The 17,914-nt window shown below is 45.1% G+C and overlaps 1 protein-coding gene across 1 annotated transcript in view; it reads left to right on the plus strand.

The window, feature by feature from the left end:
• LOC108939247 (cadherin EGF LAG seven-pass G-type receptor 1-like) overlaps window positions 1-15,834 on the plus strand; it is a 69,021-nt gene extending 53,187 nt beyond the window's left edge. The window contains exons 16-35 of the mRNA XM_029249958.1: window positions 122-223; window positions 1,642-1,736; window positions 1,865-2,074; window positions 3,034-3,217; window positions 3,429-3,572; window positions 4,026-4,206; window positions 4,567-4,734; window positions 4,841-4,967; window positions 5,083-5,283; window positions 7,244-7,418; window positions 7,737-7,849; window positions 8,271-8,350; window positions 8,506-8,632; window positions 8,968-9,093; window positions 10,452-10,588; window positions 11,227-11,330; window positions 11,426-11,587; window positions 12,142-12,381; window positions 12,970-13,243; window positions 13,848-15,834. Of these exons, the coding sequence (XP_029105791.1) occupies window positions 122-223; window positions 1,642-1,736; window positions 1,865-2,074; window positions 3,034-3,217; window positions 3,429-3,572; window positions 4,026-4,206; window positions 4,567-4,734; window positions 4,841-4,967; window positions 5,083-5,283; window positions 7,244-7,418; window positions 7,737-7,849; window positions 8,271-8,350; window positions 8,506-8,632; window positions 8,968-9,093; window positions 10,452-10,588; window positions 11,227-11,330; window positions 11,426-11,587; window positions 12,142-12,381; window positions 12,970-13,243; window positions 13,848-13,872 (2,975 nt within the window). The 3' untranslated portion in view covers window positions 13,873-15,834. The remainder of the gene's footprint in view (window positions 1-121; window positions 224-1,641; window positions 1,737-1,864; window positions 2,075-3,033; window positions 3,218-3,428; window positions 3,573-4,025; window positions 4,207-4,566; window positions 4,735-4,840; window positions 4,968-5,082; window positions 5,284-7,243; window positions 7,419-7,736; window positions 7,850-8,270; window positions 8,351-8,505; window positions 8,633-8,967; window positions 9,094-10,451; window positions 10,589-11,226; window positions 11,331-11,425; window positions 11,588-12,141; window positions 12,382-12,969; window positions 13,244-13,847) is intronic.
• The last annotated feature ends 2,080 nt before the right edge of the window (window positions 15,835-17,914 follow it).

Genomic DNA, 17,914 nt, shown 5'->3' on the forward strand with positions numbered 1-17,914 from the left:
CTGGTTTTTCTTTAATGTGAACTGTTAAAGGAACTGGATTGTTGGGTCAATTAGGCCATTGGTGAATGTATATTGGTGTGCCTCGCCTTTAACAATAATTCTTGTTGTGTTTCATACACAGTCGTTTACGAGGGCTGCCCGAAGGCCTTTGACACAGGAATCTGGTGGCCCAAAACCAAGTTTGGCCGTCCTGCAGCCGTGAACTGTCCCAAGGGATCCGTTGGTAAACAATATTTATTTGTTCATGTAAAGATCTGTGTTTAATTGGCACCAGCAGGATGTGTGACATTTAGTGCTTTAGGCTTGTAGGTCTGAAGGTTCTTGAATCAATTCCTATTTCTGCTATGGTACCCTAGATAAAGTACTTACCCTCACTGATTCAGTGACAGCACCTTGCTGTATAAACGGGTAAATCAGTGTAAAATTGATTATCTACCTCTGTAGGTCAACCTTGGACAAAGGTGTGTGAGATAAGTACAAAAAAAGCATTTAAAAATGTTTTTTAAAAAGCTAACAGTTTCTCATTTTGCAAGACACAAGAAAATGCCAATGACTGGAAACATATTAGTGCAGTATTTTAAAACACATACGTAGCTAATGTGTGTCTTGGCTCTTGTGTTTATTGGAAAGCACTTGGAGACAGAAGCTGAATTGTGTGGTCGCTCTGGCTCCTGGCCTGAAAGGCTTCAGGTCACTGGCTTGTTGAAGCGTGTTTTCCGACAGAGTTCTCATTAGCCCAGATTGGCACTGAGAAGCCTTAATTGGCCGAGCACGTAGATGAATTGTCCTCCCTGGCACGCTCGGCGATTCCCTGAAGAAAATCTCCGATGGGTCAAATCTTTTGTCCTGGTGACTTGGGAGCGCTGCCCGAAGGATCCCTGGATGTTTCTTGTAATGGAGCACACTCGGTGGCGCTCTGTGCGGAGAAGAATGGCCTCCAGCTGATTTCAAGTGCTTTCATAGGGCGAGAAGGAGCAGAGATATGGGAACAAGGCACACTCACAAAGGGCTTTTCTCTCTCACTTTTACCCCTGCTGGTGCCCTATACTCTCTGGTTCTGCCTTTGAGTCCTTTTTTTTTCCTGGCTTGGAGTCCCCCAAACTTTGAGACAAAACTCTTTATTTATTCATTTTTTAAACTGCAGGACAACAACTAATGTAGTGCTTAGAACTGCTGCCCTGCAATCATAGTATCTAGGTTCAAGTACAGCCTCAAGTACCCTTAAACAAGGTGCTTACTTCCGATTGCTCTGGTAAAAATTGTGCTGCCATATGAATGTTCCATGTCTAAGTTGCTTAATGACAAAAGTGTTTGATCAATAAAATTTTTTTTTTTTTTTTGCTTAAGCAGTCCAATCAGTATTTAATTTTTTTTCATTGCTTAATTTTTACTTTTTCAGTCCAGTTATTGTGATTCTGAAGATAAATACACTGATGCATATCTATATTTCAGTTTTGCCCCCTTCTCAAAGGTTCCTTCCGGTTTGTGGCAACATCTTTTCTACAAATACACTTTCTCTTCAGTTCCCAACCACTGTACCACCCATTGTCCAGAGACAGTCACAGAGGATGTTGAGAAGCCACATCCTAGCTGTCCTTTGTGGATCTTTTATTCCTTTCTTTCCATGTTCTTCCCCTGCAGGCACTGCCATCCGACACTGCAGTGATGAGAAGGGCTGGCTTCCCCCCGAGCTCTTCAACTGCACCACCGTTACCTTTTCGCAGCTCAGGAGACTGGTGCGTTTCCAGCTAGTGTCGTTTGAAACCCTGAGCGTGGCTGGAGAATAGCTCTCCAGGAGCAAAGCTCATCTGACTCTTCACTTCTATGCATTTAACCTGTCTGCTCTTCTCTGATCTCACTCCAGAATGAAGAGATGCACCAGAACGAAACAATAATAGACGGCGAGAAGTCCAAGAGCATTGCTCGAATGCTGCGGAACGCCACCGAGCACACAGACACCTTCTATGGCAACGATGTGAGGACAGCATACCATCTTCTCTCCCAGCTACTAGAATATGAGAGCCAACAGCAGGGCTTTGAGCTTGCAGCTACGCGGGACGCTGATTTCAATGAGGTCTGTTGCTCACCAGTTTGTAGCCGCTAGAAAGTTTCACCTGTTCTTTAGCCACTCTCAAGCAAAATCCTTGTAGCTATATGACCTATGGGAGTTTGGCGTACAGTGAATTGGCGTACTGTCTAGCTGAAGCCTAGAATCACACTGCATCTTTCTGGCATAATAATAATAATAATAATAATAATAATAACAGTGGCACAGTGAGCTTTCCCCCAGTTTCCTCCCACAGTCCAAAGACATGCTGTTCAGGTTTCCCCATAGTGTGTGAGTGACAGAGAGGGTATGTTCCACTGATGTATGGATGAGTGACCCATTGTAAGTAGTGTATCTAGCAGTGTAAGTCACCTTGGTGAATAAGGTGTGTGGGCTGATAACACTATATAGAGTTCATTGGAAGTTGTTTTGGAGAAAAGTGTCTGCTAAACAAATAAATGTAAATTATATTATTCACCTATGCTGTTAACTTAAATCTGTTTGTTAAATGCCTCTTGTCAGGTCAAGTATGTTTTTAGTAGATTTTGCCCTGTAGAGGAGTGCAGTCCAGGCTCTGACAGACACAGCTCAGAGGATTATGCAATACAGCACATGGTAACAATAGCCTGGTGGCCGGGAGTATGGCTCTCAGTTACACTCAGTTTGCCTGCTGTATCGCCCTGCTGAGCACAAACAGTGTGGATTCCTTGAGGATCACGTCATAATGGAAGGTGTTGGCAAAAGGGTCAGCCAGGACCGCTGGCAAGGACAATGGTTGCTGTGACCACACTGGTCATAGGCAGTAGTAGAGCAGGCCCACAGAGACCTCAGGTGTCACCAGCGGTGTGGTATTGCTTCATTGAATGACCTGTGCTGAAGGAAGGTTAAGACTGATAGTCTTATCCTCCTTTATCCTCCTGCTCACATTGATTGATCAGTCCACTCTGAGCCTTCCCTCTCACCGCCTGTTTTTGTGAACATTACAGAACATCATCAAGGCTGGCAGTGCCATCCTGGACCCCAGGAACAAAGATCACTGGGAGCACATTCAGCGGTCTGAGGGCGGTACTGCACAACTGCTTCGGCACTTCGAGGAGTATTCTGACATCCTGGCGCAGAATATGAAGAGGACCTACTTGAAACCCTTCACCATCGTCACAGACAACATGAGTGAGCAACTTATCTCTAGACTTACCATGGAGTGCACACTCTTGTTGAAATGAAAAATTTAGTTCAGATTAATGAATATAATTTCTATAAAAATTTGGGTGTGTGTGTATTGAGGAAAGGTCAACTTTATCTTCACACTGTTACTCCTCAGATTTCTCTGATGCACACAGTCACAAAGAGAGTAACTGTACTGGTTTTTCCTTACGTCCAGTTGTAGCCGTTGACTACCTGGACACCTCCAGTCCGGATCATGCCAAGATGCCTCGCTTCCGGGAAATCCGGGATGCCTATCCCAAAGACCTGGAATCTTCCATCCAGTTCCCCAAGTTCACCCTTACAGCAAGTGATGGCAAAGGTACGGCTGTGCCCTGTTCTCAGCTTAACCCACAAAACTGTTGCATTTAACAGTGAGTCTCTACACATCTTTGCTTCTCGCAACTTGTGTGAAACACCCAGGCTGGTCTCAGCTCAGTGTGAACATGCAAACAATTGAAGTTTAGCCCCCGATCTCTATATGGAGACATTGCATGAGGAAAATCTGTTTCATGTGTAAATGCTTTACACACAAGTTGTGTCCATGTCCATACATGGCTGCTCACTATCAGTTGTTAGTCCCATGTCTGTGTAAACTCTGCACACACACCATAGTCCAGATAACAATTTCACCCCACAAGTTGCTGTTTCTAAAAAAGGTTCCACCCAGTCTGGGGCAAGCCAGAATGTATTTATTATAGAAAGCTGCTCCCCCACCCCATGCTAGTGTAAGTAATGTGTCTTCACCATGATTCCTGCCCTTGTGCCTCCTCAGGGGAGTCCACAGAGGAGCCTTTCACTCAGACGGACAACACTGGGGTGGACTTCACGCCATCTGCAAAGAAAAGGCGACATGCAGACGGCAACGGGCCGCTTCCTGTTGCCGTGGTGATCGTCTACAGGTCCCTTGGCCAGCTTCTGCCCCAGCGCTATGATCCGGACCGCCGGAGCCTGAGGTAACGTTCTTAGTGAGGGAGCCACTCCACAGTAAATTACAGGAACCTGTCACTCCAGAGAGACCACCAGCACAGCAGCAGCACCTCTGTTTCTTTAACATGACACGACTATCAGCTGAGGTTGTAAACTGTGCATCACAGTCCATGTACACAAAACGGTCTTCACATACAGTTCAGAGTGGAAAAGACTCTTATGCAGTGTAAATGTCAAAATATTTAACTAGGCTTTTACAGATGGTTACTCCAGAGAAAACACACTGACACAGCATACTCTGAAGTATCTGAAGTTGGCCACTTGTCTTGTCGCCACATGCAGAATGAATGCATACATAAAGAGGTCCCATTTGCCTCTGTGTCTAGACTGCCCAACCGGCCCATCATCAACACTCCCATTGTGAGCACGGCAGTCCACAGCGAAGGGGTGCCGTTGACTGCGCCCCTGGAGCAGCCCATCACCCTGGACTACACCCTGTTGGAGACAGAGGAGCGCACAAAGCCTGTCTGCGTGTTCTGGAACCACTCCATAGCGTAGGTCAACCCCCTATCCCCTACACCCCCATCCTCTTCACGTAAATGTTTACGTATGCAACCGTGCTGTTGGAAATAATGATCCTCGTCGGCTGATTTGGTCCAGGATTGGAGGAACGGGTGGTTGGTCCTCAAAAGGCTGCGAGCTGGTCTTCAGGAACAACACCCACATCCGGTGCCAGTGTAATCATATGACCAGCTTTGCTGTGCTCATGGACATCTCCAAACGAGAGGTAGCCTCGTCCAACAGTACCCAGTATACTGAATAAGCCCCAGTGCTCTCTCCAAGGCGCCCCATGCTAATTTCTCATTCACCCACTGTCCCTGCTCTGTCTACCACCCCCCCAGCATGGGGATGTGCTGCCCCTGAAGATCTTCACCTACACTGCAGTGTCAGCTTCTCTGGTGGCCCTTCTGCTCACCTTCATTCTGCTGGCTATAATTCGAAAACTGCACTCCAACCTGCACAGCATCCACAAGAACCTGGTGGCGGCGCTGTTCTTCTCCGAGCTCGTCTTCCTCATCGGCATCAACCAAACAGAAAACCCGGTGAGGAGCTTGTTGCCTCCTTCTCATGTCTAAAGCCCTCACGCAGTCCTGTGGTGTTCCTATGAGTTCATAACGTCAAGTGTACAGTTATAGTTACCAAGCCAAGCAGCGAACAGCAACAACACATGCTAAAATTACACATCTTTTGTAGCCTCTGAAAAAGCTGCAAGCAAAGGATTAACTTGAGTTCTCATCCTCCACACTGAAAAGTTTTGAAAGTATCTCAGCAGCAACAACTTCCAGATGAGAAAGTAAATTGTTGGCAGTGGGCTGCTGTTCGCTTCCTCTGGTTCATCTAGTAAGTTCTGCCATTTCTTTTGAGACACATGGTTTTTGTTATATCTGCAAACCCATCATCTTCCTTAAGAGTTTAAAGTGCATGATTGCACATGAGGAACTTTGGCTCTAAACAAACTGAGGGGATTAAGTGGGAGATGGGCGTCTGGGGCTGCGTTAGGAGTCGGACAACATTGGTGAAATAAGAAGGCAGATCTGAAAAACACCACACATCAGAACCACATTGATCACACTGGCTCAACATTTGACAATTAATAGTGTATTTTTGATCATGATACAAGAGAGGCACTGCTTCAAGGGGTACAACACAATGACAGGGCAGAAGAGGGGCCGATGTGAAGAATTCTGTTGCCTGTGGCTTGGCAGAACTATGGCAGGCAGGGTGATTAGAGCTGGGATTTATGGGTACAGAGCCCATGTAGGTATGTCTGCCTGGTTGAAAGCAAGGGGTTGGGCGGAGCTGGGAAGAGACGTCGACTTTGTTCGCCCCGAGCACTCCCAAACATTGGCGATGACAGGAGATTAGCTCACAGTAAAGGCGTCTGCCAAGGCATTAGGTTTGTCTTTTGTTTGTCAGATGGCGTATCTTCTCTCCAGCTCGCAACGGGCATTATGGCATTTTCAGGACCCATGCTTAACATAAGCTACAGAAAGCGCATTAAACATCCAAGATGAGCTTGTTGCCAAATACAGGCACACATCCAAATATGTGTTTGTAATCGTATACATGTTGAGAATACTCCTTTTTGAGCCTTGCTGAATGTTGCTGCAATTCACTGGTAGGTTGGTACGCCTCCGATGAGGAATCTCAGTGCAAACACCCTATGCTACTCTGGACCATTGTCTTTGAGAAGGTGCCAGGTTGTGATAGTCGTGGCTTCTTCCTTGCTGTAGGTTCACAGATCATAATTTCAGGAATGCTTAAACTTCACAATGGCTGCTTGTGAGAGAGGGGAATGGGTGTGTGATTTTTTTTTTCCTCCTTCCAAACCCTGCTGGGTGCCTCACACACTCACCTGAGAACATACAGTGTGACCCACCTACCAAACCACCCACACAGAAAGGGGGAATTCACCATGTTGTGGTGATTTATTGCCTGTTGGGTCCTCGTGTCTGCGGCACGCAGCTCAGCTGAGACCCTGTTATGGCGTTTGTGGATCTGCCATGGCCCACAGCGCAAGATGAGCTCCTCACCTCCTCAGGTAGGGATCAGGCTCTGACAGGCACTGCCTCCATACACAGGAAGAACTGAAAGTAGTAGAAATGCTGCTAATTAGCTGTTCTCAGGCACATACCAGCAGTCGGGAGATGGGCCGTGCTCTGGTCCATCTGTGTTCTCACCATGGCCAACCAGAATGATCCAAATCCACCGCTGGTTCTCATAGAGCACATCTGCATATTAACATCCTCAGTCCATTACAGCAGGCTTAAGGAACCCCAAGATAGAAATTCCCCGTAACGTCTTCATCAGGATTTTCAAGTTTCAAGTTTATTGTCATAGATACAGTACAATGTACATGTTTTCTGCCTTCAATCTCAAGAGCTCTGTATAGTTGGGAAAGCAGAATTAACTGTTTTGCAGCTTAGTGTTACATGTTGATCAAGGTTAATGGTTCTTCTGACCTCTAACCCTACCCTTTTCTGAAATCTGTCTCTCCCCTAGTTCTTGTGCACCGTGATTGCCATCCTTCTGCACTACTTCTACATGTGTACCTTTGCATGGATGTTTGTGGAGGGCCTGCACATCTACCGCATGCTAACCGAGATGCGCAACATCGACCACGGCCAAATGCGTTTCTACTATGCAATCGGCTGGGGCATCCCTGCTATAATTACTGGTAAGAGTTGCTGCTGCAGCTGCCATGTAGTTCCGTTGAAATTAGGCATTTTCTCTCTTTGTGAAAAGTTCTCTCCAGATGGCTTCTCTAGATGATCTGAGATGCCAGTTGCCACAATTCAGACTCATAAGATTTCAGGTTCCAAACTTGGCATGAGGAAGCTGGCATGTGGAGGGATGGACACCAACTCACAAACTAAAAGGAATCACTTGGATTTTCCTTACAACTCACTGCTGGCATAAAAGCCAGTGAGCTCTTTGGTAGTGCAGTTCTGCCCTTGGTGCAGAGCCATTCATACTTTTTTGGGTCTACTCTCAGGTCTGGCTGTTGGCCTTGACCCGCAAGGCTACGGAAACCCAGACTTTTGTTGGCTGTCTGTCCACGACACCCTCATCTGGAGCTTTGCTGGGCCCATTTCTGTTGTAGTTCTGGTAAGCTCATATGAACTTCACACTTTACTTCCTGCAGCTGGTAGTGTAGTGGTTATAGCTGTTACCTTTGGACCCAAAGGTTACAAGTTCAAATCCCACCTCTAATTGTAGTACCCTTAAAGACGGTATTTACCTTAATTTGCTCCAGTAAAAATTGCTCACCTATATAAATAGTTGTTGCTAGATTAACATTTGTTACTTTTGAGAAAAGCATCAGCTGATTGTAATGTAAATGTCTGTGCTTTACTTTGCCCCGTGCTGTCTCCTTGGTATGGAGAGTAAAAAAAAAAGACAAAAACTGTGTCTAGATCTTTATGCAGCCTGAACCTGTTATTTTCAACAGCAACATATCATAGGTTGAAGTGAATGGTTTGAATGCATTTGTGTGTTTTTTTGAGAGTTTTTCTCTCCTCTCCCAAAGGTCAACATTGTGGTGTTTGTGTTGGCTGCCAAGGCCTCGTGTGGACGAAGACAGCGAATGTTTGAGAAATCAGGAGTCATGTGAGTCTTAAACAATGATCTCTTCCCATCAAACGGTGAACATGGTGAGCGTTGAAGGATGTGTGGAAAGAAGGCCTCTTGTAATGCTATGGTTCCTCAGGGAACTCAGGATTTGTGTTCATTTACACTCATTTACCCCCTACCTATCCCTGTAGATCAGCTCTGCGCACTGCCTTCTTGCTGCTGCTGCTTATCAGTGCCACCTGGCTACTGGGCCTGATGGCGGTCAATAGTGATGTCATGACCTTCCACTATCTCTTTGCTGTGTTCAGCTGTCTGCAGGTGAGTGAGCCCTCCCGGGCAAATTCCTGATGAATGTGTCTATGGTGTGATGTTGTGGGGTTGTAATGTCATCATGTTGGATACAACACTAATTGCTTTATACGCTGAATCAGGTATTACATATGCAGCTTTAATGTAATGACCAGTGTTGAAGTTCTTGTCCAGTTTCCAAGTACTGTCTTGCTCAGGTGGAGGGATTCCATATGATGCTGATATTGCTGTACCAGGAGGTACACAGGAAGAGGCCGCTGGAACGCCTGATCCTCGTAATGGAATGAGTGCGTGAAGCTGAATACAGCCCTTGTCTCACATGCATGCTCTCCATCTCCTTTTAGGGCATATTCGTTTTCTTCTTGCACTGTGTATTCAATAAAGATGTGAGAAAGAATCTGAAGAATGTCTTCATGGGCAAGAAACCACTTCCAGATGAGTCGAGTGCAACCCGTGCCACTCTGTTGACTGTAAGTAACCTGGCTTCATGCTGCTGTCATGGGGTGTGGTATATCACAGTTAGGATAGGGGTTTTTGTCCATTCTGTTTTTTTCTCCAAACTTTACTGACATCAATATAGTATCTATAATACAGCAAACACAGCATACTAAAAAAAAATCAGACACTTCCTATACATCACAATACAAATAATGACTGAATCCGAAACAACATACACTTACAAGAAGCCATATTGAACAAAGGGTTTTGAACAAAGTCCAGCCTCTAACTAAAAAAGAACATACTAAAATTTAAAAACCAAATTGTCACTTGCATTTGTCAGAGTATAAAACCCACAGCACCAACAAACATTAAACCAATAATGGCAATAAATAAAACATCCAACCTCTCATCAGCTAAATTTCTGAAAATCAGTCCGCGCCATCACCAATAAGTCTGTCATCATCAATAAACCATACATACTGTGTATTTATTCAGTCCACATGACATTGTCCATTCAGTTACCCATGTTGTCATCAGTTTATTTCTGAGATAACACTGCTGACCCAATATTACGTAGCTCGATGTAACATGAGCTTATTCATAACGTGGTCAAGGATGGGCCCCTGTTGGCTATGGGTGTGTGTAATTCCAGTACGAATGAATAAGTGCAGTATAAAGTGGGCTCCTTTATAGCAGGGCCAAATAAGAAAAGTTTCTTTCCTCAGGCCATCTACCTCATGAACACCTAAATCTCTCCCCTAGAGAGTAAACCAGTGCAATACATAATGCTGTTTATATTTACATTTATAACTTTTTATCACATCATATCTCTTCTCACACTCCCTTGCATTTGTAACTAGTGACTATTTTTGTATATAATATTGGGTACTGTATATTTTTATATATTTTTCATCCCTTATTCACATACTCTATCTTCTCATCTATCTCGCCACTGTCATTCTGTCTGTGCTGTGGAAGTTCCTGTCACCAAGACAAATTCCTTGTATGTGTGAACATACTTGGCTCGTTCTGATTCTGATTCTGATTCTGATATCTTAACCCCAGCATCCACGTTATACTGGGTTTACAGTCTGTATATAGTCGTACGCAGTGATGAAATTTGGGCCACTTTGATAGCTGAGAGATTTTTTTGTACTGTAGTGCATGTGCTCATTACTTTTGAAATAATGAGTCAAGGATAAGCAGCAAGGTGGGCTCAGGGTTAGTGGGGATGAAGATGGGTTCCACATAGCACTGATTTAAACTCTTTAGCTCTTTAGAACTGCTTTTATTGGGCACCTTAGGAAGCAATGTAACAAATCCAGGTATACAGATGGTGCAATAAAAGACATGGTACTAACTGCTCTCCTCATCCTCCCACCTGCAGCGATCTCTGAACTGTAACAACACATACACCGAGGACGGAGCCCTGTACCGCACACCCATTGGGGAGTCCACCGTCTCCATGGAGACCAGCGTCAGGTCAGCCCACAGCCACCGCAGCTACCTTACTCACGTTTTCAGGTACTCAGCACTGCTGTTCTATGCCCAGCCAGGCTTTCGAGTGTTTGCAGTCCCCTAAGGCCACTGTTGATCGTGCCAAGCTAATGCAAATGTAGGGATGCTGTTGTTGCCAATTTAATTGTACCATACATTTTGCTGCTTATTCCAAATTAATGCTCACATATATTCACTGTGCAAGGTAATACTAAAACAAGCCTGATGCTTTGCCCAGTTAACAGTAGCCCGCTGCTCTTCACTGCCTCCCTCAGGGGGCCTCTTTTTGAGGGTCTGAGGTGCGCACTCATGCATGGGCATGTACGCAGATGCATAAACATGCTGTAGCATTGGTGAGACTACTGTGGATGTTAGAAGAAAGATCTTGCTGACAAAGATATATTGTAGTTCACCTCAGGGAGCACTGGCTATGGTCCAGCCTCTGTAGGGCCCCCGCCGCATGTCCCCAACCCACTAAATAAGAAAAGGTTGGGCCTCTGTGTCCGAGGCCCAAAGCCAGACATGAAACAACTATGGTGAGGTGTCATCTTATTCACTGAAGAAAAGGAACGTTTCTCAGTATGCGGTCAGCTGAGGCCTCACACAGCTCATGGCCCCCTTTCATTTTATTTCCTATTCTTACCCCACCCAAACTTCAATCACAGGGACGACTCAGGACTTAAGCCTAGTGGTTCATCAGGCACGGCCAAAGTTGGACACGCTGACGGGGAGACCTCCATTTTCCAGGGGAATGGCACCAAAGGAGATGGTACAGTGCAGGCAGGGCCGGAGTTGTGGACAGGTGGTCAGTTTTTTTTGTTTCCCATTTTGCAACATGTCTGACTCAATTTCATATCTGGATAGACTCAGATTCGGACAGCGAGCTCTCACTTGACGAGCACAGCAGCTCCTACGCCTCCTCACACTCCTCAGACAGCGAGGAGGATGAAGTGGACATCAAAGGCAAATGGAACCCAAGCACACCCAAGAACAACGAGCGCCAGCCTCTGCACAGCACCCCAAAAGGTATCGGGGTAGACACGACTCTGAAACCAAATCAGGAATCAAAATCCCAAATCCCAAACCTAGTCCTCATACCTCACTAACAATCTTTGTTTGGCAGTCCTTCATTTAATGCCACTCAAATGAAAAGCCTTCTCACTTCTACTCATTACATCCAGGCATCTTGTGCTGTCTAGACCTAGGTTCAAATCCAGCTCAGTCTGTATGGAATAAGTCACCTTGGGTAAGGGTGTCTGCTAAACCCTTGTTAATAATCGTTGTACATCACTTCGGAGAAAAGCATCTGCTAAGTGAGTAAATGTAAATATACAAGTGTATGGCCCATCCCCAGTGCAGTTCTCCCCTCAGTACACCCCCCACCCATGTAATTCATGTGCATTTTAGAGTTTTCAATACATATATACACATACTCAATACATGCTTAAGCTCAGTAATCTCAATGTCATCACAACATCTAGCTTGACTTGGTTTCTAACTCAGCTTCAAGCCAGGGATGTCCATCAGCGCACTCTCACGTGGTCTCACTCAAACGGTTTCCTCGTGTCCATGTGCTACAGTGGATACGTTGTCCAATCACGTGAAGCCTTACTGGCCGACAGATGGAATGACAGCCAGTGACAGCGAGGATCTGAGCAGAGTGGAGAAACTGCGGGTGGAAACCAAGGTCGACGTGGAGCTTCACCCAGAGAACAAGCTGAACCACATCAAGGACCTTCCTGAGGATAAGGAGCTGTCGGGCAAGGAAGTGAGCCCACCCAGCCAGCTCAACAGCAACCACAAGGCTGAGCAAAGGAAAGGTGAGGGGTGCTACCAACTCTGGATGAAACCCACTGCATTGCCTGCGTTCCAAAAAAAAAAAAGCTATCAGGGCTGAGAAGATCATAGGAAGCTGAGAAGGACTTCAGAATTCCACAAGTCATGTAGTCAATTGAAGTAGCGCTGCTGTCTCACGGCACCTGAGTGGTGCGAGAGGACATGGGTTCAATCCCTGTTCAGTCTGTGTGGAGTCTGCATGTTCTCCCTGTGTCTGTCTGGGTTTCCTCCCACAGTCCAAAGACATGCTGTTCAGATTCACCTGTTGTGTGTGAGTGACAGAGAGAGTGTGTTCCGTTGATGTATAGATGAGTGACCCAGTGTAAGTAGTGTATCTAGCAGTGTAAGTCACCTTGGTGAATAAGGTGTGTGGGCTGATAACACTACATAGTTTATCTGAAGTCGCTTTGGAGAAGAGCGTCTCCTAAATAAATAAATGTAATAAATGTAAATAAAATAATTTGTCAAAACTTGGAAAAGCAATCAACAAAGACTAACATGATTATTACCTAAAATGAGCTGTTGACCCACTGCTTACCATCGATAGTAATGTGAAGTTTGTAAATTCCCAGGGATTCTAAAGAACAAGATCACATACCCACTTCCGCTGACAGACAAGAATATGAAGAATCGCTTGCGGGAGAAGCTGTCAGACTACAACCCACCTACCATCACCAGGGCATCATCTCTAGGGTCCAATGAAGGCATTCGGCCGGCCCATGGGAACAACGGCGTAGTCATCAAGCCGCCACATCGGCTCTCGCCAACACCCAGAGAGCAGCCCAACGGGGTTGCCATGAGCCTGCGGCGGGGCTTAGTCAATGGCGATGACGACACGGACTCTGAGTGAGTGACCACACGAGCCGCACTGTCAACACACGTGAGCACACGTGTACACGGACACGCCACAGGACACTGAATAGAAAGGAAAAACTAAGTCATATCTCAAAAAAGATTATAACCATTGATGATACTACATGGAGGGGTGCGGTGGCGCAGTGGGTTGGACCGCAGTCCTGCTCTCCCGTGGGTCTGGGGTTCGAGTCCCGCTTGGGGTGCCTTGCGACGGACTGGCGTCCCGTCCTGGGTGTGTCCCCTCCCCCTCTGGCCTTACGCCCTGTGTTACCGGGTAGGCTCCGGTTCCCCGTGACCCCGTATGGGACAAGCGGTTCTGAAAATGTGTGTGTGTGTGTGTGTGTGTGTGTGATACTACATGTGCTGTGGAGATAAAAGAACGATCAATTCACAGCCCCAAACATCACCTTTCAATGTCACTGATGTTGAACACGTGTGATGTAGCGCTTGGTCTCATCGGTTTTCCTGCTCGGTGAATGGCTCATTTTCTTCCGTAGGACTCAAGGAAAGTGCAGTATCTGTGTGCGCGTGTGTATGTATGTGGGGAGACCTCTACCTGATCCCTCATGCATCCGCTTCTTCTCTTCCCGTGCAGTGGCAGTAACGAAACCTCGATCTGACTCTCAGGATGCCTGTGGAGACTGCCTCTTGCTGGTGGGGATGTCAGAATTCCCACGCAGACCCACCGTCGAAAGCTTACAGCCCACCAGCTCTTTGGCTCCTGTGGAGTACAGTATTAACGCACACTTCTGCCTGCCAGAGAAAAAAGGAATGAATGTGACCACACGGCCACCAGAAGGGGACAGGGACTCCACCCTGAGCATGTGGCTTCTTAAACTCCAGACTGTATGGAACTCTGTGGTACAGGAAACTGTCACTAGGGGGCCATGTTTGCCACCATTGGTCATTTTTGCTCATTTGTGTTATTGCGAACTAAAATCAGACACAAGTGCAGTTGCTACTGCCACTGTGGGAGGGGTCCGCATCATGTCAGTGCTTGGTCCTGACCTCGTGCACAATGCAGAATCTCCTATGAATCCATTCTCTGGGCAGGGATGAAGTCACTGCACCACAAAACCATGTTCCGGTCAGTCTTCCTTCCAAGAAGAACAGTCTAAAATTAATGACCTTTGAGTGAAACTAATCTGTAGATACATTTTGAATGTGATATTTTGTATTTTGTCACCTTTGTTGAAAAGAATGGGGGGATAAATTCTCATGTGTAAATTGCAACTATTTTTTTTACATCTCAAGGTGAAATGTTCTGCTCTGGAGGTTAATTTTACACTTTTTCTTCCAGCTGTGTATTACACAGTGTGTCAGTGTGATTGTGCCATATGGTTTGTTTACATCAAAAAAAGCATTTGCTTTTGCCTTAGAAAAAATGTTTTGGGGGTAAATTTGAAGCATTATTTCAGAAAGCTGAAAAACAGTTCAATCAGTGATGTACCGTGATGCCTTCTTCTAAGCATTCCCACCTCACACGTCTGCCTTAGACCCAGAAGCAGGAGTTCGAGGGGAGGGTCACCACGCAGTGTTACGATATCCCCCAAAGTAAACCCCAAAGGTCTGCCATTTACAGAAGCAGAAGATGCTTCATGGACACCGGGTGTAGTAGAAACCCAAATGGTTTGGTACCAAGTGAGCAATCCATTCAGTTTTATTTGGCACCCATCAGCACCAAGCCTCCTCTGAGCCTTTGATATGAAGTCTTATGGGGAACAAAGGCATGGAACAGATACTGCTGGCAGCAACGAAACCATGTTGCAGTGGATGGTGTCGCAGTAGCAAGGTGTTCGCATTGCAGGATCCTTGCAGAAGCCCTTGGTTCGGAGCAAGGTGGCCGACACGAGCTCAGCTGCTTCTTGAGGAGCGCTCACCCACCACCAAATGCCTTACAGTACAGTGAAATGACAGCTGGAACTACTCTCAGGCGTCGGGAGCCATAACTCCACCGAGGAGCACAGCGAGGCCCCCTTCTATAGCACCAGTCTCCGCATTTACACCCATCCTGCGAGTGTTCACTCTCTTACGGTGTCAGATATCTGAGAATAAATTTGGTCTCGCTCATGTAGATCATTTTAACGTTGCCATAAAAGGAAGCGGCTACCAAGGTTTTGCACTAAACATGCTATTAAAGAATGTTCTCAAAGTTTTATAATCAAAACTGTTGCTATGGTGACGGCATGCCCTAGAGTACTGGGGTGTACTTTTGAAAATCTTTTTCTGTGGTATAGCGCCCACAGTACAGTCTCGAAGACTCCGCATTTGTTAAAGAGCGATTTTACGCCAAGGACTACTTCTGTAAGAAACTCGCTGACGTAAAACCTACAAGAATGAATCATAGCGCAGATGGGATGTTGGTGACAAGCAATGTATGACCGCTACCGTCCCATGTCAAACAACTGAGAAGACCCCCCCCTCAGTCACCACCTCAAGTGACCACATCTTTCAGCTGCTTTTCTCTTAAAGCTGTTTTTTTTTTTTTTTTTTTTTTATGAACATACACACTGGATATGCTTTGTAACATAAGTGTATTTATTTTTATTTACTTTCAAGACACTGGAAAAGAAACCATTAAAACTGCAAAAATTAAACTGAAGATGAATTTTTGTAACTTATGATGTTTTGTCTTTACACAAAGGGACATACATAAGTGTAGGTGGCATGGTGGCGCAGTGAGTAGTGCTGCTGTCTTGTGACACTTGGGTGATGCCAGAGGACATGGGTTTGATTTTTGCACAGTCTGTGTGGAGTTCATATGTTCTCCCTGTGTCTGTGTGGGTTTCCTCCCACAGTCCAAAGACATGCTGTTTAGATTCACCTGTTGTGTGTGAGTGACAAGAGTGTGTGTGTGTTCTACTGATGTATGGATGAGTGACCCATTCTAAGTAGTATATCTAGCAGTGTAAGTCACCTTGGTAAATAAGATGTGTGGGCTGGTAACTCTACATAGAGCTCACTGGAAGTCACTTTGGAGAAAAGTGTTTGCTAAACAAATAAATGTGTTGTCAACTAGGGATATCATTAACCCACAATACTTAGAAAGCAGTCAAATGTGCTGTAAATAAAGTGCCATATTAGAAAATTTTTGTTGGATTGGGATCCTTAACTGCGGTGCACTTATCTCACTGCTCACCACATTGACCGAGACACACCTGGGTCCAGCTGGGGTGTGGCATTAACCACAAGAGTTTGCGCCAAGACCTTGTATGGTAATGAGTCTCCTTTTAACACACTTGTTTGAATTGATCTTCTTGGACAATTGTGAGCTCTTTTGGAGACGTAAATAAAGTGGTTTATCACAGTTCTGGATGGAGCCCCCCCCCCCATAATGTATGTTAGCCATTGCAGACAGCTGCACAGCCACAGTCTCACTGCCAAGCTTATACACTCCCCTCCTAATCTATTTGAGACGATAAAATAAGACCATCCAAAGAGAAGCTTGGTATTCCAGAAATTTCCAAGGCAGACAAAAGTGACAGCATATGAGTAAGATTTAGTGGAGTTCAAATGACATTACATTTACATTTATATTTATTCATTTAGCTGATGCTTCTCTCCAAAGTGACTTACATCTCATAGAAAATACAATGTGTACATTACATTAGCAGAAAGGGAGACATAGTTGCAGATGTGATTTTTAAGTACAGTTAAGTTTCTTTCCACCATGTGAACCAATGTTCATCACATGAGTAGCTGCATAAAACTATCAGAATATCAATGATTCCTGATCACCTTTCTAGTAATTTTTATTTTTGACATGCATTTAAACATGTACATTATAATACAGGAGTAGCTGCATAAAGAATTGATCTGGGCATGATCTTAAAGTTATACTGCATGAACATTTATCCCTTACATGAAATTAAGAGGTCATGGGTGAAGTGAGTCTGGAAGAGATGAGTTTTAAGACCCTTTTTAAATGTGGACAAAGATTCAGCAGTTCTGAGTGAGACATTATGAAAACATGGTAAATATAGCAGAGGACACAATAATGAATTCTCCAACACGCACACACTAGAATGGCCTAAATCGGTGCATGTGACTTTCCAATGTCTGTTAGCTGCTTGTTTAATTCTGCTCACACAGTATTTGCTGTAATACAACACTAGTGAAATGCGTGATTCCTTTATGGTACGATCTGGGCAGAAAAGTGAACGCAACTCAACACACAGGTGTTCTATACCTCTAGGACTATCTGTACCCATTTGACACAGCGTCTCATTTCCTGAATGCCTTGTGAACAAATTCTACATTGCAGAAAGTGTACTCAAAGTTTCGACTAGAATATTAAGAGCACCAGATGGTGTGGTTGTGAAGGATGAGGGTTAGTCACCTCCAGGCTTATGAGGGGCCCAGCCTTGAGCAAGATGCTCAAACTTGAACTGTAAAATATACAAATCTGTATAGATGAAGGAGATTACAAGTTGTCACAGATATGCAATGAAGTAAAATCCGAAACATTTAGGATGGGAGGTTTGCATGGAATGTGGGTTAGGGCTTGTTGGCTTTGAACTCACGTGTTCCAGGTTCAAATCCATCTGGCTGATATACTACCTCTGAGCAAGGTGCTTACCTTGAATTGCTGTAGTAAAAAAAAATGCAAAGCTAATGATAATTGGTGATAACATGGCAAGTTGCTTTAGAGAAAGGCATCAG

This window comes from Scleropages formosus, chromosome 2 (genome assembly GCF_900964775.1).
Source record: "Scleropages formosus chromosome 2, fSclFor1.1, whole genome shotgun sequence".
NCBI classification, from domain to species: Eukaryota; Metazoa; Chordata; class Actinopteri; order Osteoglossiformes; family Osteoglossidae; genus Scleropages; species Scleropages formosus.